Source organism: Canis aureus, chromosome 37, assembly GCF_053574225.1.
Source record: "Canis aureus isolate CA01 chromosome 37, VMU_Caureus_v.1.0, whole genome shotgun sequence".
Taxonomy (NCBI): domain Eukaryota; kingdom Metazoa; phylum Chordata; class Mammalia; order Carnivora; family Canidae; genus Canis; species Canis aureus.
The window spans coordinates 1,842,530-1,865,539 of record NC_135647.1 but is presented as its reverse complement, the minus strand read 5'-3'; the positions used below and the strand labels follow the sequence as shown (position 1 = coordinate 1,865,539).

The 23,010-nt window shown below is 44.7% G+C and overlaps 1 protein-coding gene and 1 pseudogene across 10 annotated transcripts in view; both read left to right on the top strand.

Annotated features, from left to right (window-relative positions):
- The first annotated feature begins 2,952 nt into the window (after nt 1-2,952).
- Nucleotides 2,953-8,094, top strand: LOC144306458 (protein LSM14 homolog B pseudogene; annotated as a pseudogene).
- The window catches only part of ZNF391 (zinc finger protein 391), a 40,792-nt gene continuing 25,773 nt past the window's right edge, over nt 7,992-23,010 (top strand). The window contains exons 1-6 of one of the 10 annotated variants that reach the window (XM_077885944.1): nt 8,106-8,239; nt 8,601-8,671; nt 9,648-9,722; nt 10,040-10,196; nt 13,878-14,068; nt 14,817-17,997. In XM_077885944.1, the coding sequence (XP_077742070.1) occupies nt 15,105-15,965 (861 nt within the window). In that variant the 5' untranslated portion in view covers nt 8,106-8,239; nt 8,601-8,671; nt 9,648-9,722; ... (1 more) ...; nt 13,878-14,068; nt 14,817-15,104 and the 3' untranslated portion in view covers nt 15,966-17,997. The other 9 variants (XM_077885940.1, XM_077885941.1, XM_077885947.1 and 6 more) reach the window with 9 other exon arrangements.

The following is a 23,010-nucleotide window of genomic DNA, read 5'->3' as shown; positions in this document are numbered from 1 at the left end:
ATATGGGATTCCCTGCCTAGGACAATCTGCAGTTTTTCCTGTAAAGTTCAGCTCTTATTCCCAGGGACCTAAGATGACTGTATTTGTGCTAATGCTAAACTTGAGGTGGATGGCCTTAATTTTTCTCGGCCTCCACAAAAGATGGTAATATCATGTGCACCAGAGAGACATAAATATAAGGAAATGAGATAAGATTACCATGTGTTTATTGTTGTTGAAGCTAGACAATAGATACATGGAGCTTGATTATACTATTCTGTTGGCTTTTGCAAATGTTTGAGATTTTCCATAACCGTTTTTAAAAATTAAAATTTTAAAAAGGAAATTCACTGAAGAAACAGGAATACTGGGAAGAAGTCTGATTTTGACTTCAGGCAAATTTAACTTATGGGGATGGCTAGTCACCCATGTGAATGTGTGATGAAGGAAGGTGGAGAGAAGGTAAGAAGTTGGAGCTACAGAGGTCAAATCTGGTAGTCAGAATGGAGAGTTTCCCACAGGCCACTATGGACATGGTGAGAGGAGCAATTCTTTGTTATGCTAGATGTCCCATCCATCACTGCGCATATAACATCCCTGGGCACTAAATGCTAGGAATGCTTCTACTCCCAAAACATCTCTACACATTTCCAAATGCCTCCTAATGCCCACTATGGGAGTAGCCCCACTGTTGGATGAAAACTACTGGCACAGAGAAGCAGAACTATGAGAAAAAAATAATTAAGTCACAGTATTAGAGAGCAGAAGTAAGAATAATAAAAGTAACTGGGGGAAGGGAAGAACACAAGTCAGGTTAGCCCACTGTATCAAAATTGACAGAGCAATTAGGAACAATAGATTAGATATGCTCAAAGCAACCTTCAGAGACACAATATTAAGTGAAAAAAGTAAACAGCATAGGGTCTCTGAGTGACTCTGTCAGTTACACATCTGCCTTCAGCTCAGGTCATTATCCCAGGATTCTTGGATTGAGTCCTGGTCCAGCTCCCTGCTCAGTGGGGAGTCTGCTTCTCCCTCTGCCCCTCATCCAACTTATGCTCAAGTAAATAAATAAAATCTTTTTTAAAAAGAATGGGGGCAGTCCAGGTGGCTCAGTGGTTTAGCGCCACCTTTGGCCTGGGGTGGAATTCTGGAGACCAGGGATCAAGTGCCATGTCAGGCTCCCTGCGTGGAACCTGCTTCTCCCTCTGCCTGTGTCTCTGCTTCTCTCTCTGTATGTCTCTCATGCATAAATAAATAAAATCTTAAAAAGTAAAAAATAATAAAAAGAATGGGATTTGTAACAAAATCATTTAGGTTAATTAAAAGTAACCATTTACATTTTATAACAATATTACAAAAAGTATACATTATTATATAGCAATAAGAAAAGATTTGCTGATATACACACAACATGGATGAATATCAAACATAACATTGCCTATGGATGATGTGGAGATATAGGAATAAGGAACGAAGGTAAAAGGGGAGAAAGAAAGAAACAAAATGGCAGGGGGTAGAAATAATGAACTGAGCAGAGACCTCCCTGAAGATAACTTTCAGTAGAATGAATGAGAGGCATATTCCAAAGGAAGAGGAAAACAAAAGGTGAAGAAGTGAAGGTAGCAGGTGCATATCACTCAAATCTGGAGTTCATTAAGGGAAGACAGAAGAAAAACATTCTTTTCTGTCTGAAAAAAATAGTAGCTAGAAGTGGCAATTTTAAGATAAAGGAAAGCAATAAACATATGAAGGCCCAGGAGAAGGAGCATAGAAAATGAAATACTGAGGATGCCTGAAAAGGAGCTAGGTAGGTTTCAAGTAAACATATCCAGAGGTGGGATCCAGAGCTTAGGGAGAGTGATTAGCTTTAACAAAGACTATGACTCCTTTGAAGACCAGAAATTCTGGTAAGAGGTAGGGAGAGGGATTCCCTAGGCTATGGGGAGAAGCCCCAACTTCTTAGGCTGCCCTGCACCAAATGGTTGGGATGATTCTTCCATTCACATCCATTGGCTTCATCCATCTGGACAGGTATATGTAGGAAATTCTTTCTTCAACACACATGTTTTTTTTCCCTCTTGTAGGTAAATGATCACATCAGGCTTGGAAACTGGCAGCCCTATGCATAAGGAAAGGCATGTGACCTGGCAGTGGTACTGGACATAATAAGATCTGAAACTATCAATTATTTCATGACATAAGGCTATAGGGAGGGTTGGAGGAGGTTTGCAGGACTTGTTTTGAAGGCAGCACTCTGAAGAAGGGGAAAGGGAGTTGGCATTATGTTCAAGGAAGAGATGAAGATCATGGTGAAAAGTTCATTCATAACCAGGAAGATTCATGATTTGTCCCACTATTGAGAAAATGCTGTCTCACTGCCTCAGCCCTGGCTCCTTGGGGAGACTTGCTGGCAGACACAACAAACATGTTGCCTATAGTCAACTCTACCAACTGCAGACATTCACTTGGGAATGAAGAGCAGAAACATCTTATCACTAAACCTAAATATATCCATATTCATATATATATATGGAGTCTATGATGCATGAACTCCAACTCACAGCTTAAGTAAGCCCTTTCTATTAGGAGCCCAATTTGCTTTCCTGGACAAATGTCAAGACTCAAGGGGAAACCGCTTACCCACAAAGACTAGATTTCTGCAGTTCTCCAGCATCACATCTCTGTATAAGTCCCTCTAAATGGAGTCTGGGTGCCACTTTTCCCCCCTAAAATATATTGCCACATCTTGAAAAAAAATCAAAGCCCTCCCCCACAAAAAAACAGACAATACTTGTTCAGCAGAAGTTTTAGAACAAGCGAGAGGCATGCAGGTAGTGCCAGCGAATAAAGCTCTGAACACATGAAGTCAAGGCAAGTGTAACTCAAGTATCTGCTCTATGTTAAGATTTGTGCTGGGAATAAAGAAGTATAAAAATACTGTCAAGGTGATCCAGCCAGGAGGCTACTGTCATGAGCGGCTCCTCGGAACCCCAATACCCCAGCAGCAAGATCGGCCTTGTCTCCAGAGTATTCCCTACACCATCGAATCCTCTACACCATCAGTGTGGACAACACCATGGCGCTCGCCAAAGTGAGGTCTTTTGGTGCTGAAGACCGCCCCACAGATGGGCGGGTCCCCCAAGAGAGGAAGTGCGTGCCTGCATCATTTTCCTGGGAAACGATATCACACATACCTCCATGTGTGAACCTGCGAAAGCTCAGCATGCACTCCTGCATGATCCTGCTGTTGCTCCGTCTCCTCCAGGCTTGGGCTCGGCCACCTTCCAGCCACACATGCTTCACAGTCTCTTCGGAGGGATGCCACCCACAGCTAGCTGGCTGCCAGCCCTCTGCTCAGCCAGTAAGACCCACTTTCTTAGGTCTGGAGAAGCTGGTGAGCCTTGGTTCTCTTCCATCCCCACAGCCCATCTCAGAGCGTACTTGTCCTCAGAGCCACATCAGCTCACCTCGAAGGGAGCTGGTTTTCCATCTGTCCCAGGCTGGAACAGGCTGTCCATGCTGGTTCTGTTGATAACCTGAAGGCCAAGAAGCTGTTACCTGGCAGGGCCCTGTGGGGTGCAGGTCCCTGGGGAGTGCCCCATCCCCCAACCAAGCAGCAAGACCACCAGTGATGCTGTCCAGTCAGCAGGTGTGCACAGTCACCGGTAGGTAAATGAGGACAATGGAAGGCCTCAGAGGAGGACATTAGGGACCAGAAGAGTCAGGAAGCACACCAGAGGGCAAAACTGCCAGACTGATGTCAAAGAAAACACTACTAAGCTTGAAGGCAACTTTGCTTTTTTTTGAAGGCAACTTTGATTTTGAGACTGTCAATGCCCAGTTGAACAGAGCGGAGCTGGACAAAGAGCTTAAGGAGAAACTGAATTTTAAAGATGACAAAGCTGAGAAGGGGACAAGAAGGAGAAGTCAAATTTATATTCTCACCCTCCCTCCACCCACTGTAAAACAAAAACACAACTATTGACAATTGAGAAAAGACTGAGACATTTAGAAATTAAAAACACATTTCTAAGTAACTTGTGAGTCAAAGGAAAAAATCATTAGGGAAATCAGAAAATATTTCAAACTAAATGATAGTAAAAGTGCAACATAGCAAAATGCATGAGATCTTGCTGAACAGCTCTGTTAGAGGGAAGTTTGTACCTTTAAATGTTTATATTAGATAAAAAGATTTAAAATCAATTATGTAAGTGTCTATCTTGAGAAGCTAGAAAAAGAGCATATTAAGCCCAACTAAGTAAATAGCTGTTAAAGACTAGAAGGCAATGAAGTAGAAAATAGACAAAAGTTTAAGAAAAATCGATGGAAAAAGTAGTTTTTTTTGAAAATATTGGTAAAATTCATACTTCCTAGAAAAGCTGATCAAGAAAAAAGAGAAAGCACACAACTTATCAATATGAATAATGAGCAGAAGATATCATTACAGATTCTGTAGACATCAAAAAAAATAGTAAGGGTATTAGTATGAACAAACTCCTGCCACTAAATCCAACTAAGATGAAATGGGAAAATTCTATGAAAAATACAATAAAACTAGCACAAGAGGAAATAGAAAATATGAATAAATAGCCCTGTGTTTATTAAAGAAATTTAATGCATTATTAAATAGAATACTACAAAAAAGAAAAGAAGAAGAGGAGAGAAGAAAAGAGAAAAGAAGAGAAAGAAGAGAGAGAAGAGAAGAGAAGAGAAGAGAAGAGAAGAGAAGAGAAGAGAAGAGAAGAGAAAGAAGAGAAGAGAAGAGAAGAGAAGAGAAGAGAAGAGAAGAGAAGAGAAGAGAAGAGAAGAGAAGAGAAGAGAAGAGAAAACAACCCTCCGGGCCTACATGGTAAATTCCATCAAACACATAAGGAAGAAATAATACTATACTTCCCCCAAATCTTCCCAAAAATATAAAGGAAGGGAAGGGAACAGTTCCCAGGTTGTTTTATGGTGACAGCATAATCCTGACACCAAATCCCAACAAAAATATGATAAAATTATAGATCAATATCCTTCATGAACATAGATGCAACAATCCTTAAAAGTGTACTATCAGATAGGATCCACCAACATTTAAAACTTTTTTTTTAAAGATTTACTTATTTTTATTTTAGAGAGAGAAAAAGAGTGGGAGAAGGGGCAGAGGGAGAGACAATCGCAAGCAGACTCCACAATGAGTGCAGAGCCCAACATGGGGCTTGATTTCATGATCCTGAGATCAAGAATCCATCAGTATTTAAACAAAATAATATGTCAGGATCACATGGGGTTTATGCCTGAAATGTAAGGTTTACACAACATTTGAGTAATTGATGTAATTCATCATATTAACAAAATAAAGGAGAAAATTACATGATCTTTTAAATAGATGCAGAAAAGGTGATAAAATTCAATACCAATTTATTTTTTAAAAAGTCTTAGCAAACTAGGAATAGAATCAAAATTCTACAATTTAATACAACTGATTTATTTAATGGTGAAATATAAAAATTTCTGCTAAGATTGAATATAGGACATAGGCATCTGCTGTCATCATATCCATTCAGCATTGTACTAGAGGCTCTAGCTGGTGAAATAAAAGTAATAAATATGAGGAATAAACAGATAATAACAAAATATTTAATAAAATAAGACAAATAGAAGGCCTAAAGATTGGGAAAGAAGAAGTATAACTCTATATTCACAGTTAACATTATTTATATGGAAAACCCCAAGGAACCTACAAAACAATTACTGAAAAAAATAAGTAAATATAACAAGGTGATACAATATAAGATCAGTATAAAAAAAATCAATTGCCAGGGCACCCAGGTGACTCAGTCAGTTAAGTGTCCAATTCGATTTCGCAGCTCAGGTCATGATCTCAGGGTCGTGAGATGGAGCCAAGGCTCCATGCTCAGTGAAGAGTCTACCTGAGATTCTACATGACATTCTCCCTCCCTCTGCTCTTCCCCTTGCTTGAGCTTCTTTCTTTCTAAAACAATAAGTAAAATTCTTTTTAAAAATTGTCTTTCTATATACTAGAAGCAAACAACCAGAAAATGAAATGCAAATGATTCCATTTCTATTATAAAAGCCATAAACTATTTAGGGTTAAAGTTAACAAAACACATGTATGAACTTTAAACTGAAAACTAAATAGATGGTTCAGAACATTAAAGAAAACTTAAATAAATTGAGAAATATACCATGTTCATAAACTGAAGACTCAATATTTTTTAGACACCAACTCTTCAAGATGGATGCATATATTTAATACAACCCTGGTCAAAATCACAACAGGAATTAAAACAAGAACTGACTATAAGGACTCAGGTGCTTGTAACCAACGTTCACAGCAGTAGTATTCACAAGAGCCAAAAGGTAGAAACAACCTGAGTGTTGAACAAGAGATGAATGGATCATGTTATAATATGGATGAACTTGGAACACACTATAACACAATACATGCTATAACATGCCACACCCTATAACATGGATTAACCTTGAAAACATTATGCTAATTGAGATAAACCAGATACTAAAAGATAAATTATGTACTATTCCACTTATATGTGTTGTCTAGAACAGGCAAATTCATAGATGCAGGAAGTAAAATGGAATTACTAGGGGTGGGGAGGAGGGTGATGAGGAGTGACTGCTCAGTGTGTTCCAGGGTTCTTTTGGGGTGAGGAAATGTTCTGAAATCAGATGGTGGTAGTGTTTGCACAACATTCTGAATACACTAAAAACTTCCCCATGCAATTTAAAATAGCTAAAATGGGAAATTTTGTGTTGGGTATATTTTACTACGATTTGAAATTTCAAATAAAAATATAATGAAAATGGCAACAGTAGACGGTCTCCGGGTCCCTTGTAGATCTAGGATCGGGATCCTGGTCCTCTTGGATTACTCCGTGGCCCCTACACACGGCGGTCGCACACCCGGTCCACAGCTCTGCACACGCTCTCCACTCTGGTCCATCAGTTCCCTCCGGGATCTTCCACTGTTTCTCCTCCTCTGCGCCACACTACTCCGACGTACCTCGCCCCATCGGTGCTGTCCCCTATGAAGGGCCCGAACAATTGTACCGACTTTGGTGCCATGACACTGTCTTCTTCTTTCTTCTTCTTCTTCTTTTCTTCTTCTTTCTTCCTCTTCTTCTTCTTCTTCTTCTTCTCCTTCTCCTTCTCCTTCTTCTTCTTCTTCTTCTTCCGACTTTGGTGCCATAACACTGTCTTCTTCTTCTTTCTTCTTCTTCTTCTTCTTCTTCTTCTTCTTCTTCTTCTTCTTTAATAAGGCAATAGCTCTGCCTTTTTTTTTTTAAGATTTTATTTATTTATTCATGAGAGTACACAGAGAGAGAGAGAGGCGGAGACACAGGCAGAGGGAGAAGCAGGCTCCATGACACTGTCTTCTTCTTCTTTCTTCTTCTTCTTCTTTCTTCTTCTTCTTCTTCTTCTTCTTTTTTAATAAGGCAATAGCTCTGCCTTTTTTTTTTAAGATTTTATTTATTTATTCATGAGAGTACACAGAGAGAGAGAGAGGCGGAGACACAGGCAGAGGGAGAAGCAGGCCCCATGCAGGGAGCCCGATGTGGGACTCGATCCCGGGACTCCAGGACGGCGCCCCGGGCCGAAGACAGGCGCTAAACCGCTGCGCCACCCAGGGATCCCCTTCTATTAAAATTTTGTGTAGCAATCTAACAGATTAGGGTACGTCGCTACAGCCCTGGAGGGATCTGGAGGCGGGCAGAGCCAGGTCTCCGCCGTGAGCACGGGGGCCGCCCGCAGAGAGCCTGGAAGAGCCGCGTTCAGGGGACCCTGCGCAGGCCGGGGACGTGGGCGGGTACGCAGCTCCCAACCGCCCCGGCAGCAAGGGTCCGAGCTGCGCGGAGCGGCGCGCACCAGGCCGTCCAGGAGCCCCACCCCTGCGACCTCGCAGCACCCCCTCCCCCACCGCGGGAAGGGCTCCGCACACCGCGGGCCAGAACTCTCGGGCGCAGGCGCAGAGCCGCGCCGCCCACCCCCCGCCGGCGCCCCAGTCCTGCCGCAGGTCTGCGCGGGGAGGACGAGGCCGGGCCCCACCGAGCGCGCGAGGAGCCGCTGCTGCCCGGGCCGCCTGGGTGAGCGGGTGAGCGAGCGAGCAGCGGGCGGGCGGGCGGGCTCCGCGCTAAGCCTTCCGGCCCCCTCGCACTCGGGTTCCATCCAGAGTAGGTCCGGCCGCGGGGGTGCCCGGCCTCGGTGTGTCCCGACGCGGGGCTGGAGGCGGCCGGTGAGTGCAACGCTCAGGGCGCCGGACGCCAGGCACCGGGCCTGGTCTGGGCGGGAGGGCCCGGAGGCCCTGGGAGGCCCTTTTCTAGCCCAAAGCCCGAGCGGGTTGCTTGTAGATCCTGCCGGGAGGCGCCTCCACGCCTGAGGCTCGGGGTGCGCTGGCCAGGGATCCGGTGCTGTCCTGGGACTGCGCTGCGGCCAGACGGTGGCCTCCAGCTGCATCCCCGCTCCCCTGGGCCCCCCAGACCCCCTGCCCCCCACGCCACAAGTCGAAGGGCCCCTGGGTGAGCCTGTCACTGGCCCTTGAGTTTCTACCCAGACTGACTTTAACCTCGCAATCACCCCATGACATATACTCTTAGTATCCCCGCGATGCCCATGAGGAAACTGAGGCACACAGAAATGAAGCACCTTCCTTGAAGTTACACAGCTTGTGAGTAGTAGCTTTTATTTTATGGTTCTGATGTTAATAGTTGGTACTTCAGATAGTAGGTCCTTATTTATTGACAAATTCTGTGTATCAAATTCTGTGTTATTTTGAACCAGTTTCTGTGAACACTGTTGCCTGAAGACTATCTGTTAGTAGGTTTCAGGACTTGACAATCTGTGTTCCAGGGTCGAACTCTGGCTGCCTGGGCCCTGGTGCTGATTCCTTTGTGCGTAGGCAAGGTCTTCAGCAAGCAGTCCGCCCAAGACCAGAAAACAAAGCCCCTGGACAATAGCTATCCCAGAACCTTCAGAACCTGCTTCCTTCTGAATGAGAGAAATTCTTAATACTGAAGGGAATAGAAATAAGGGAGAAGTCTTGCTGGATTACACATTGATTTGAAGAGGAAATGGCATGGTCAAAAGAATTTCAGATGGTTAGGGTAATAGAAGGTGGACAGTGGTGGGAAGTTAGTCCCAGGAAAGCAGACTGGGTTGGCTGGTGCTGCAGCACTTATGACCTCTGTACTTGAGAGAAGAATGATTTGGTGGGGCTACAGTATGTAGAAAGCAGTAAGGTGATCCAGAGGTAGAAAGGAGGAAAAGAGAAAAGGACTTGCCACTCTATGGCAGAGAAGCCCCTTGGATGGCACCTGAGCAAGGGAATGGCTCTGAGCTTGCGGACACAATAACCTCCTAGCCTCTCTGAAATATCTGAGGGTTCCCCGCTGGACTTTTGTCACACACACCAGGCCTGCCTTCGAGTGCATCCTCCAAAGCCAGGAAAAAGAACTCATCTGTCCCTGCTCTGGAGCAGTAGCCGCTGAAGAGAGCCTCACACATTCTCTGAGAGCATCTTTGCTTAAATGTACACCCTCACAATTTTAAAATTAATTCATTTGAGATGTACACTGCAATAATATCTCTTTATGTTGTATATGATATTCTTTATTGTAAATGCTTTGCTGTCTTTTAACTTGTAGCATTAACAGAAGCTTTGTGAGAAGAGTAAGGACTGAGGTATGCCATCTTACAGTGTGGACCAGACTTTCAGAAAGGTGAGTAGACTTGCCCAGGGATGCCCAGCCTTATGGTGGTGGAGCAGTGTGAGCTGCCTTCCACTTTGATCCTCAGGAGTAATTAAGAGACTGCTGTCATACTCTGCTTGAACTCCTATCCCATGTGAGGAAATTCATAAAGAGCCTGGATTTTGGCCTCAGATCACCTAGGGAGTTTAGGGAGGGTTTAGACTTGGTCCAGATCCATCCCTTTTACTTTTTATCATTAAAGAACTAGGGACTTTGGGTCACACATCAATGTCTATGGGAGGAGGTAGGCTTGCTTTTAGGCATTTGTTTTACCTCAACCCTTACAGTTGCATTCAGTTGGCCAGATGTGGACATTACTAGACCAGTGATTCTGGCTGCCTGGGATACGGCCTTTGCTAGCTTTGCCTTTGACCCAAAAGAAAACCAAGAGGAGGCAGAAGAGGTAAAGGCAATTGTCATCTTACTAGAAGAGCTATGTCCCATGTAAGTAAAGGATTCTTCCTTCTTTTCTGAGGGTGTCATTTCACCAAGCAGGTGATACATTTATATCTCTTTTCGTAGAACTTCCCTTGGGTGAGTCTGCCACATTTTGCCCAGGATGGGACTATTCCTTGTTTGTCTGCTGACTTATTACCCTTAATGTCTTCCTCCTTTTCTCAATTTCATCATTAGGTGATGATGAAACACCTTACTGGCCTGTTTCTTAAATGGTTTTATCTGAAACATGGACCTTAGGATCTCACATGTCTCTGGTGATTTGAAAAAGACAAGGTTCACATTAGTCTAATCCCCTTAGTCTAAGCACACATGTATGTGCCTTAGTATTTGGGACCTAAAACTAAACTCCAGGAATCAGAAAGCTTTGTACCAAACAATCAAGTCCAACATCTTCATTGGACGGATGAAACATAAATAGATTGATTATTTTCCCCTGGTTTTTATATAGCTATCAACAGAACTATGATCAAAATCCAGATTACCGAGGCACCTGGGTGGCACAGTCAGTTAAGCATCCAACTCTTGGTTTCATCTCAGATCATGATTTCAAGGTTGTGGGATCAAACTCATTGGGTTCTGTGCTTAGAGTAGACTGCAGAGATTCTCTCTCTGCCTCTCCCTCTGCCCTCTCCACTCAAATGAATAAATAGATTTTTTTTTAAGTCCAGATTACCTGGTAAATGCGTACATCACAGGACCTCTATCTAATGTTTCACTGCATCGTGCCAGCGGTGCCACCTGCACTGAGGTGACCCGAAAATTTAATGCTCAGGTTATATAGATAGGGCTTTTGCATGACTGGGACTCACTGTAGCCTCTCAGGGCAGTCACCTTTCAGAGGCAGGCACTCTCTAAACCCCCATGGTGTTCTGTGGTTACGGTCATGCTGGTACCCTGGGATCGGTGGAGGTTAATTTCTTGGCCATTTAGGGGCCACAGGAGTGGAGAGTGCAACTCAAGTGTTGTTCTCTAGTGAGTTTGAGTCCAGTATTTAACACTTAGCTTTGGGCCAAATTACTTAACCTCTTCATTTCTCAGTTCTTCATTTGTATTATGGAAATAACAGTAGTACCCCACTCACTGTTGTGAAGCATAACCATATTCATGAAATGTTTATAATGGGCAGATCCATCTCCCAAGTTAGGGTCTTCTGTTTTAATGTAGAAACTTTCCCCAGTGGAGTTTCTATGTTATCGATCATGTGTCACATATACTAACATAAAATGTATATTATACTTATATATATATAATGAATTTATTTGAAATGCCAAAACAACTACAGTTTGGGATACCTGTACTACATGGTATATATGTGAATTGAATTATGTAGATAAACCGATAGCACATTGGCTCAGTTTGTCAATCCCAAGGTGTGAACGAGCATGAAGGAGAACTATCAACCTCAAACTGGCCATCTCCTTTGACTTCTGTCCTAGTTCTTTTCTCTAGTCAGGATATTCTGCTTACTTTTAGGTAGCTTATGTTTTCATGGTCCTAGGAAGACAATTTACAAAGATCTTCAAATTTTAGATCTTCCTGATTAGAGGGAAGACCTAAACCACCAAAAACCTAAACATTTTCTATATCTCTTCTCCAGGATGGAATATTAAATGTACTAATGTAGTAATATTCCACTGTGAACAGAAGTCCCATTTGCTATCCTGAAATAAAACTTACAGATAATATTACCTATAGATATAATTTCTGAATATCAATATATTATCTAACTCTGATATGAAGGAAAGAATTTATATTAGGATAGTATATATTTCATTGTGTACAGATTGGATGAAATAGAGGCCTGCACCTATTCACAGAATCACTGTGCATACAACAGCTCCAAATATAGCCTGATACATGAATGTCGTATTTGTGAATCTAACTCCATAAGTGGTTTAATTTTCCTGAAATGGTGAACAATTCTTAACATCTAAAGAAGGAGAAGTATATTTCCTTAATTTTCCAATATCTATCAGCTATGCAAAATATATTGTAGCTCTATGTAATATAGTGTTATGTTCTAGCCTAAGGTAACTATTAACTTTTTAAAAATTATTTATTTATTTTTTTTTAATTTTAATTTTTTTTTTTAAGATTTTATTATTTATTCATGATAACACACAGAGGAGACAGAGAGAAAGAGGCAGAGGCACAGGCGGAGGGAAGAAGCAGGCTCCATGCAGGGAGTCCGATGTGGGACTCGATCCCGGGGTCTCCAGGGTCACGCCCTGGGATGAAGGCAGGTGCTAAACTGCTGAGCCACCCGGGCTGCCCTATTTATTTATTTTTAAAGATTTTATTTGTTTATTCATGAGAGACACAGAAAGAATGGCAGAGACACAGGCAGAGGGAGAAGCAGGCTCCATGCATGAAGCCTGATGTGGGACTCCATCCTGGGACTCCAGGATCACGCCTTGAGCGGAAGGCAGATGTTCAACTGCTGAGCCACCCAGGTGTCCCTTAACTTTTTTTTTAGAGCAGGGGGAGGGGCAAAGAGAGGAGAGAGAGAATCTTAAGCAGGCTTCATGCCCAGCACAGAACTTAACACAGGGCTGGATCTCATAACCCTTAGATCATGACCTGAGCCAAAATCAAGTGTCAGACACTTAACCGACTGAGCCACCCAGGCGCCCCTATTAACAACTTTTGAAAGTCATACAGGATGAGGAACATTTTTTTGTTTTGCAGGAATATCCATTATCCCTGACCCCCACTAAATTCCAATAGCACCATCCAATCAACATGACAATCCCCAAAAAACCCTCACCAATTCCCGGAACTCTCCCTGGGAAGTAGTACTACTGCCTTGAGAATTACTGTAATAAAAGAAATAACAGTGAAGTGTCAACAGAGTAATGATGGAGAAGCTGAAGTGTCTCTGCTATAAGAATGAGGCCAGCCAACCTTGTAAGAAGGCAAATTCCTACTAAGGAATGATGGTACCATAAAGTATGCAGCTGGATCTTACTGGAAGGTTCTATATAAATGAGACTTATTTAGTCTAGTGGTAGGGCTTCTGTGTTCTCTGTTTCCAGATGAAAGGCATGGTTTTGGCAAAGCTGAGTCCCAACAACATCATCACACTGCCATTGAGGTTCTGTATGCATGACTTCTTGGTGGATGTCCAAGGTTCACCTGTGCATCTGGGAGGTTCCCAGTCTACAAGAAAGGAAATACCTGTGAAACTAAATTATGTCTTGACCCAGGGGAGTTTAAACTATGCTGTGAGCAGAAGCTTTAGAGGAAATGTTATAGTTTGTAGCCTGTTGTCAAGCACAAGTGCTCAAGAGGAATCCACAAGAGAATGGCTTAAAGAAAAAGCATTAGTGGGGAAGGCTGAGTTTATATTTTAGACCCTCCCGCTCTGTGAGGAACGTTCGTTGGGGAGCACATTTTTCAGGCAACCCGGAGTATGTTTCTAAGGTTCTTTTTGGACAATTCTACTTGTCAAGTTAGATGAAGTTATAAAATACAAATGTCTGGGCCCCATATCATACCTATTAGCTCTGAAGCAAAGCCCAAGTATCTTGAATAATAAGTTCCACAGGGGATTCTGATGTGAATGTGTATAACCTTCTGGAACCCAATTTTGGCCTCTTTCAGAAAGCCATTTTCACCAGGCCCTCCTCCCACAGTTTCTGAACGTTTACACTATTGTTTCTATAGGTCAAAGCATTAAGATTGCACTCTGAATAGCCCCGTGTCTCCAGCACCCAGAGCCTTGTGTTAAATCATCATTTCCCATCAGGAATCCCAGCATGTGAACTGGACATGGTCCTTCAGTTAGAGAGAGAACAGCTGTGATAGCTGAATCTTCAGGAAACCAAAGAGGGCAGTGAGTGAAACTACCTGTTTGGGTAAGTGACACCATGAAAAGACCACCAATTTGATATTTAAGAGACATGAGTTCTAGTCTGACCTCTTGGAATTCGCCGGGTAACTTGAGTCCGCTTTCTATTTGTCAGATAAATATGAGCTGGCCTGGGTGAATTCTGATAGTAGTGTTGTTTAGAATTCCTAAACTAATTGGAAGGATGGTGGGGAGACAGGTAGGGGTGGCAGTGTCGTAGATAGCATGTCTTAAATCCTATTCTCTCTCAATCCCATGAAAATGATTACATCCAAGCTTGATAGAATCATCCTTACTGTGCTTTTTTAGAGGGTATCTTTTCTACACTTCAGAGTCTACTCTTCTCATCCCTTTCCTTTCTCCCATTTACCATTGCTGATGATCAGTTACAGTAACTGACAGATCATTTTACCTCCTAATCCCCTACTCTCTGCTCATCAACTGGCATATCTGCTTATTTCCATTTTGGGGGGCTCAGCATAGTACACAGTCACCCTTCCTGTATATCCTGGTATATCCTGATGTCTCTGAGCTTCCTGTGCGGAGTAAAAAAATTCTGCCTGTTATCTCTTCTGCCCCATTCACTTCCCTCCTCTAACTGTCCCTTTTTGTTTTCTTCCCATATAAAGTTGCTAGTGTGCGTGAATTGCAAATTTTTGTCGTTTTTTTTTTTTTTTTTTTTTTTTTCTGCTGGTTTATTTTCCTTGTTCTCCATACTAGATGCCGGTGACATCTGCACTTTAAATGTCTTTCAGATAGGGAGATTTGAACTGAGCCAAAGCATCTACACCTATCAGGCTATTTCTGAAGAACTAAAGTTTTCAGGGTCAGCGATGGAAATTCTCAGGGAATACTGCCCAAGGTCCTGCAAATGAAGAGGCCTATAAAGACAAGGGCCGGTTATCAAGGCAGACAAAATGTCCTGTACAAAAGATATCTTTTGAGAAAACAGCCATCGGAAAAGTGTCAATGACCCTCAAGGAAATTTTCACTAGGGGGAGAGCTCCTGAATCAGTGAATTTAGCCTAAGCTCAAAAGCTAATATGCAGCAGGACATTCCAAACGGAGCTAGATCCCCCATGTCTAGGAAGAATTCCAAAGATAATTCAGACTTTATTGAACACCAAAAACTTTTCCCACAAAAGAAACTTTGTAAATGCATTGAGTGTGGGAAAGCCTTCAGTTACAAATCAGACCTTATCATTCACAGTAGAATTCATGGTGGAGAAAAGCCTTTTGAATGCAATGAGTGTGGGAAGACTTTTAGCCGAAGTACACACCTTATTGAGCACCAGAGAACTCACACTGGAGAGAAGCCATATGAATGCAGTGACTGTGGGAAAGCTTTTAGCCGGAGCACTCATCTTAGTCTACATCAGAGGATCCACACTGGAGAAAAACCATACGAATGCAGTGAATGTGGAAAAGCCTTCAGCCGAAGCACTAACCTCAGTCAACATCAGCGAACCCACACTCAAGAAAAACCCTACAAGTGTAATGAATGTGGAAAAGCCTTTGGTGATCGTTCCACCATAATTCAGCACCAACGAATCCATACCGGTGAGAACCCCTATGAGTGCAGTGAATGTGGAAAGGCCTTCAGCTGGATCTCCTCCCTTATTGAGCACCAGAGAACACACACTGGAGAGAACCCCTATGCATGCTGTGAGTGTGGGAAAGTGTTCAGTCGAGGCTCATCCCTCACCGAGCACCAGAGAATCCACACGGGAGAGAAGCCCCATGAGTGCAGAGAGTGTGGGAAGGGCTTCAGTCGGGGCTCCTCCCTTCTTATTCACCAGAGGACTCACACTGGAGAGAAGCCCTACAAATGTAATGACTGTGGGAAAGCCTTTGGTCAAAGTTCAACACTCATCAGACATCAGCAACTTCACACCAAAGAATGATATTTGAGCTTTCATCAGTGTTCACAAAAGAGCACACAGCATTAACTTCCTACAGCTGAAAAGAAAAATATAGATATCTTTGAAGTTTTCTTCTGTACTAGCTAGCTATAAGCTACTTTCAAGTTAGCCTGCCTGCCTTCCTTTCTGTAAACTAGATGCTGAAATGAGTGCTTGGTACAAGGGGATGATTTTAAGAACCTGATACAGTCCATCTCCTCTTCTGGAGGACTCCAGCCGTAGTGTATAGACCTACTTGACACCTTGTATTTGCCCACTTTATCTATTCCATGGGGCTTAGGTCCCTGAACAGTCAGGGAACTTTGTTTCCCAAGCACATCAGCCCCATCAGCAAAGAGGAAATCCAATGTGTGACTGTGTGAGTGTTTCAGTGTGAGTGATACTGGCTCCAGTAGCAGAAGAGGAGGAGCTGGCTTTAGAACAGGACAAAAAGCTTCCCACTAGTTTGGTGATAATAGTGTTGAGGTAAATTCAGTCTCTTTTATAAGGACAGATTTCTCTCTTACACCTTTTTTTTTACTGTAGTAGATTTTCCTCAAAGTATAAACCATAGTTCTAATGTGCCTAATTAATCCTAATATTATTTTATCTTATTCTTACCAAGACTGTCTTAAGACTTTCATTTAGTTCTTCCAGTATTTAAAAAAAAATGCTGCCCTAGTTTTAAATTTTTCTTTTGTTTATAGACTTCATGAAATGTACACCCTCTGGCCCCAACTCTCCCAAATCCTATAAAGCTGATCTCTCAAGGACAAATTCAGTGCCTATTTCTTAGTCTTTTTTTTCTACTTGACATTTGCAGAACTGGCACTTTTGGCCATGCTTATGCCTTAAAATTTTAACTTCTTCTGGCATCCTATTCTGTGCTGATCCACACTTTTCCTACCTCCCAGACACTCTGATTAACAATGATCAGCTCTAGAACTTTAGGCAAGAGTTAGACCAGAATAATCTCATTTTATCAGGTTATATATATAATACCTGAGGTTACTCAATTAGATTGTAAGCTTCTTGAAGACAAAAATCTTTTAGATCCCTGTAAAACATCCAAAGTGCTGAATAGTCACTAAATGATCTGTAATTCCTGCCTACTTTCTCCCAGGTAATCAGTCTGCTAGGTTTCATTTGAAATGGCTTATGAGTTGATTTCTCCCTCTATTCTTGGTGCTGCTGCTAGGTACTAGGTGCTCAGCAGTTTGGGCCCAGATTACTAGAGTCAACACTGCTGCCCTTGTCTCCCTGTCTTGATTTAGCTGCCTGACTAAACCACCACCTTGTTCAAGGAGGCCACAGTTCCCAGGAAAAAGATCAGATGGTTTAATTCCAAGGCCTTCCACAGTTAGATCTATTTACTTATTTTCCTTTACTCCCCAGGAGCTGTGGGCAGGCCTTTCCTGTGTGTTTACTATGCCCTATTCTCACGTGGCTCCTTTTCACATGATTCTATGGCACCCTTTCACATGTCCTGCTTTCCTCCTGGTATCGCCAGAAATCCTGTCCACTTTGTAAAAGGCCTTTCTCAAATCCTGCCTCATCTGACAGTCTGAGTCCCCCACCTCAGAAGTGCTTTGCTCTGGAGGTTTGAATTTATTTTCCTGCATTACAAACTTTCCTGTTCTGTTTTCTGATTCTTTCAGGTGCTTTTTTCCCAGAAGCTTCTGAAGTTAGAAATTGTCTTAAATCTCTCAGAAGCCCCATCTAAATACATGGTATAATACAGATCTGGACTCTAGTTTTAATCCAGACCAGCAGGGTTTAATTTACGAGTACAATCTCTTTAGTCTTTTGAAGGGAGATATAACCTCATAAAAATTTTGGTCCTTTTTGTCCTACCTTGAATTATATAAATTCACTCTTGGGACAAATTTTCCTTTGGAGTTCCAGGGATGCTGGCCTCCTGGCTTTCCCTTCCCAGAGACTGTTGTAAGGAATAAGGGAGCTTATTCATGTAAAATGATGAAAACAGTGCCTAACATAAAGTAAATGCTCAATAAATGCTAATTGTTATGATTCTGCGGTGCATCAGCCTATAGCCTTTCATTTCATCTCCTGCAGGGTCTGTAAATCCAGTGCCAGAAATGGAAAACTAGGATTACAATTATATTAGAAGACATTTCTGCTAACTGTAATGATAGGCAACAGCCATCTATTTTATTATAACTATCACGTGTCAAAAAGGATTCAATATAACTTTAAGATTGATAAAATAAAAACTGAAACACATATAAATCAGCTTTAGAAAAAGGAGAAAGGGGATCCCTGGGTGGCGCAGCGGTTTGGCGCCTGCCTTTGGCCCAGGGCGCGATCCTGGAGACCCAGGATCGAATCCCACATCGGGCTCCCGGTGCATGGAGCCTGCCTCTTCCTCTGCCTATGTCTCTGCCTCTCTCTCTCTCTCTATCATAAATAAATAAAAATTAAAAAAAAAAAGAAAAAGGAGAAAGCCTTGGAGACCAAGATCAAGACAATCTATGGTATGCTATAGTTACCCAGATAGAGGTGCCAACAGAGCATTCCGCCAACTGAGGTTAGTTACTTTGTATTTAGAAAGAAAAATATATCCATTCTTCAAGGACAGCAAAGCTTTCCTAATAGACTTAAGATGAATTTCTCCATTTCTCTGCATTTAATTATACAATGCATTTGAAACCAAAACAAAAAACAATATATTTTCCACAACATCTAACATGTAGGTTCTACAGTAAATGAATATTTAGTTCATAGTGGAAGGCTATGAAAGGTAGGGGCAAAGATTGTCTTGGGGTGGAGTGGGGTTAGAAGGAGCAGAGCATAGAGCAGATAAACACATAATAACTGTGAGCCATAAGAAAAGCTCTTTTCACCCATTTGAGTCTTAATTTCCTGCCCTATACAATGAAAAAATCTGAAGTTTACAGATGTTAAGATACTTACCAAACACCAGGATTTGAGCCCAGTTCTGCTAACCAGTACTGGACCACATAAGGTGGCAGGAAGGAGAGAACTATGAGTACAGGCCAGGGATCCCTGGGTGGCGCAGCGGTTTGGCGCCTGCCTTTGGCCCAGGGCGCGATCCTGGAGACCCGGGATCAAATCCCACATCGGGTTCCCGGTGCATGGAGCCTGCTTTTCCCTCTGCCTGTGTCTCTGCCTCTCTCTCTTTCTCTCTCTCTCTCTCTCTCTGTCTCTCACTGTGTGCCTATCATAAATAAATAAAATAAAATAAAAAAAATATGAGTACAGGCCAAAAGGAGGGGAAAGGCCCTGTGTGCTCCTGGATATGCACTGGACAGTCCAACAGGGAGAGAACAATGAGTTCAGACCCAAGTTTGGAGAGCCCCTGTCTCCTCCACAAGATGCGATGTCAATCAGGGAGAAAACTGTGAGTGCAGGCAAAGAGGTAGGGAGAGGCCCTGTCTGCTCTACAAGATCCAGTGGACTGTCTAACGGGAAGAGAACTGTGAGTATAGACAGAGAAGTGGGGAGAAGCCCTGTGTGCTCCCAAAGATGCACTGGACAATCAGGAGAGAATTGGGAGTCCAGGCACAGAGTTTGGTAGAGGCCTGTTCTGCTCCTGGAATGGGCTTGACTATCCATCAGGGAGAAAAATGTGAATATAGGCACAGAGGTAGGGGGTGACCGTCTATGCTCCAGGAGGTGCATTGGACTGTCCATTAGGGAGAGAACTGTGAGAATAAGCACAGAGATGTACAGAGGCCTGGTCTGCTTCTAGACATGTGCACCACTCTCCATTTCAGAGGGAGAATCATTTCAGAGGTGGGGAGAGGCCCGTTCTGCTCCTAGGGATGTGCTGGACTCTCCATCAGGGAGAGAAGTTTGAATACAAGCACAGAGGTGGGGAGAGGCTCTCTCTGCTCCTAGAGATAGGCTGGACTACCTATCAGGGCGATAACTGTGAGTACACACACTGAGTTAGGGAGAGACCCTGTCTGCTCCTAGAGATGCGCTGGACTGTTCATGGCAGGGAGAGAACTGTGAGTAAAGGCACAGAGGTGGGGAGAGGGCCTCTCTGCTCCCAGAGATATGTTGGATTGTCCACGGTAGGGAGGTAACTGTGAGTTCAGGAACACAGGCGTGGAGATGCCCTGTCTGCTTCAGGAGATGGGCTGGACTGTGAATCAAGGAGAGATTGGGGAGGTGGGGAGAAGCTGTGTCTGACACTGGAGATATGCTGGACTGTCCATTACAGAGTAAACTGTGAGATAGGCACAGAGGTGGGGAGAGGCCCTGTGTACTCCTGGAGATGAGCTGGAGTGTCCATCAGGGAAAGAAGTGTGAATACAGGCACAGACTGTGGAGAAGACCTGTCTGCTCCTTGGATAATTTCCAAGGCAGGGAGAAAACTGTGAGTACAGGCTCAGAGGTGCAGAGATGCCCTGTGTGCTCAAGGAGGTGTGCTGCACTGTCCATCAAGGAGATACCTGTTTGTATAGACACTGTGGTAGGGAGAGACCCTGTTTGCTCCTAGAGATGCACTGGACTGCCCATGGCAGGAAGAGAACTGTGAGTGTAGGCCCAGAGGTGCAGAGAAGCCCTGTTTGCTCCTGGAGATGTGCTGGATGGTCAATCAGGGGAGAACTGTAAGTATAAGCACAGAGGTGGGGAGAGGTCATGTCTTTTCTGGTAGATGTGTTGGACTGTCCATGGCAGGGAGAGAACTCTTGAGTTCGGGCACAGAGGTGCAGAGAGGCCCTGTCTGCTCAGGAGACGGGCTGGACTGTGAATCAAGGAGAGAACTAGGGAATCCCTGGTTGGCTCAGCAGTTTAGTGCCCCTCCTTAGGCCCAGGGTGTGATCCCGGGGCCCAGGGATCAAGTCCTGCATCGGGCTCCCTGCATGGAGCCTGCTTCTCTCTCTCTGTGGGTCTCTGCCTCTCTCTCTGTGTCTCTCATGAATAAATAAATAAAATCTTAAAAAAAAAAAAAAAAAAGAGGAGAGAACCGTAAGTACCAGCACAGAGGTGGGGAAAGGCCGTGTCTGCTGTTAAAGATATGCGGGACTGTCCATCATGGAGAAAACTGAGCACAAGCACAGAGGTACAGAGGCCTCTCGGCTCCCTAGAGATGCGCTGGACTGTCCATCAGGGAGAGAACCGTTAGTGTAGGCAAAGAGGTAGGGAGTGGCCCTGTCTGTTCCTAGAGATGCGCTGGACCGTATATCAAGGAGACAACTGAGTCCAGGCACAGAGGTCCGGAGAAGCCCTGTGTGGTGCTCGAGATGCACTGGACTGTCCATGGCTGGAGTGAAATGTGAATACATGCACAGAGGTGGGGAGAGGCCGTGTCCCCTCCAGAGATGTGTTGGAATATCCATCAAGGAAAGTACTGTGTGTACAGACACAGGTGCGGAGAGGCGCTGTCCTCTCCCCGAGTTGGGTGGGACTCTCCATAGCAGGGAGAGAATTGTGAGTACAGTCAGAGAGGTGGGGAGAGACCCTGTCTGCTCCTGGAGATATGCTGGACTGTCCATCTGGGAGAGAACTGTGAGTACCAGCACAGAGGTGGGAAGAGGCTGTGTCTGACCCTGGAGGTATGCTGGACTGTCCATTACAGAGTAAACTGTGAGATAGGCACAATGGTGGGGAGAGGCCCTGTGTACTCCTGGAGTTGAGCTGGAGTGTTGTCCATCAGGGAGAGAACTGTGAGTACAGGCACAGAGTGGGGAGAGATGTGTGTTCCAGATATGAATTGGTTGTCCATGGAGGGGAAAGAAACGTGAGTACAGGCACAGAGTTATGGAGAGGCCCTGTGTGCTCCAGGAGATTGCTGGACTGTCCATGGTAGGGAGAGGACTGCGAGTACAGGCACAGAGGTAGGGAGAGGCACCTTCTGCAACTTGAGATGCGCTAGACTGTCCATGACGGAGAGAAGTATGATTACCAGTACAGAGCTGGGGAGAGGCCCTTTGTGCTCATGGAGATGTCCTGGAGTGTCCATCAGGGAGAGGACTGTGAATAAAGGCACAGAGGTAGGGAAAGACCCGTGTCTGCTAGAGCTGGGGTGGAGTGTCCATGGCAGGCAGAGAACTGTGAGTAAAGGCACGGCGGGGAGAGGCCCTTTGTGCTCATGGAGATGTCCTGGAGTGTCCATCAGGGAGAGGACTGTGAATACAGGCACAGAGGTGTCCAGAGGCTGTGTGTGTGCCAGGGGATGTGCTGGACTGTCCATCACGGAGACAACTGTGAGTACTGGCACAGAGGTGGGGAGTGGCCCGTTCTTCTAGAGATGCGCTGGACTGTCCTTCATGGAGAGAACTGTGAACAGGCATAGAGGTCAGGAGAGGCCCTTGTCTGAGCCCGGAGATGCCCTGGATTGTCCATGGAAAGGAATTCGGGGTATCAAGAACGAGATCGCTGTCTGGGATTGGATAGGTTGGTGATGACAACCTCCAGGTCTGGATAGTGCTTGTGTGAAGTAAGGGGATTATAGGAGGCTCCTGATCATGTTCAAGCAGTTCAGTCTCGCGGGAGAAAAACCCAGGAGAGAGGCCGGAGGGCATGGACCTGAGTCAGAGCATAGGGGAAAGTTGGGAGCTGCAGAGCCGGGAAGGTGGGGAATGCAAGCCAGGCTGCCGGGACTCTGGCTGGGAGAACTGGTCCAGGGGCGCCTCCGCGATGGCCATGATTCCCTGTGCCTTTGAAGTGGGGTCTCCCGTAGGGCGGGTCTGACACACCTCAGGTCAGCACCACCGCGACGTGATCCCGCTTCTCTTAAGTCAGAGGGAGCTAGAGCCGCGTGGTTTCCACGGGGACCTCGGGGCAGAGGGCAGCATGACCGGGCGGGGTCAGCCTTACAGCGAGGAAAGGCGGAGGGTCCCCCGGACGTCCCCGCGGCCCCGGGAGACGCGCCCCTTCCGCGCGGCCCCGCGTTCCGACGCTCTGCAGCCCTGCTCGACCCCGCAGGCCGGCGGCCCACGCGCGGAGGCGTTCCCGGGCCGGGAGGCTGCGGGCGGGCTAGGGGAGGCGGCTCCAGCGCGCAGTGCGGGCTCCCGAGCGGGGCGGGGGCGCGGGGGCGCGGGGGGCGCCTCGG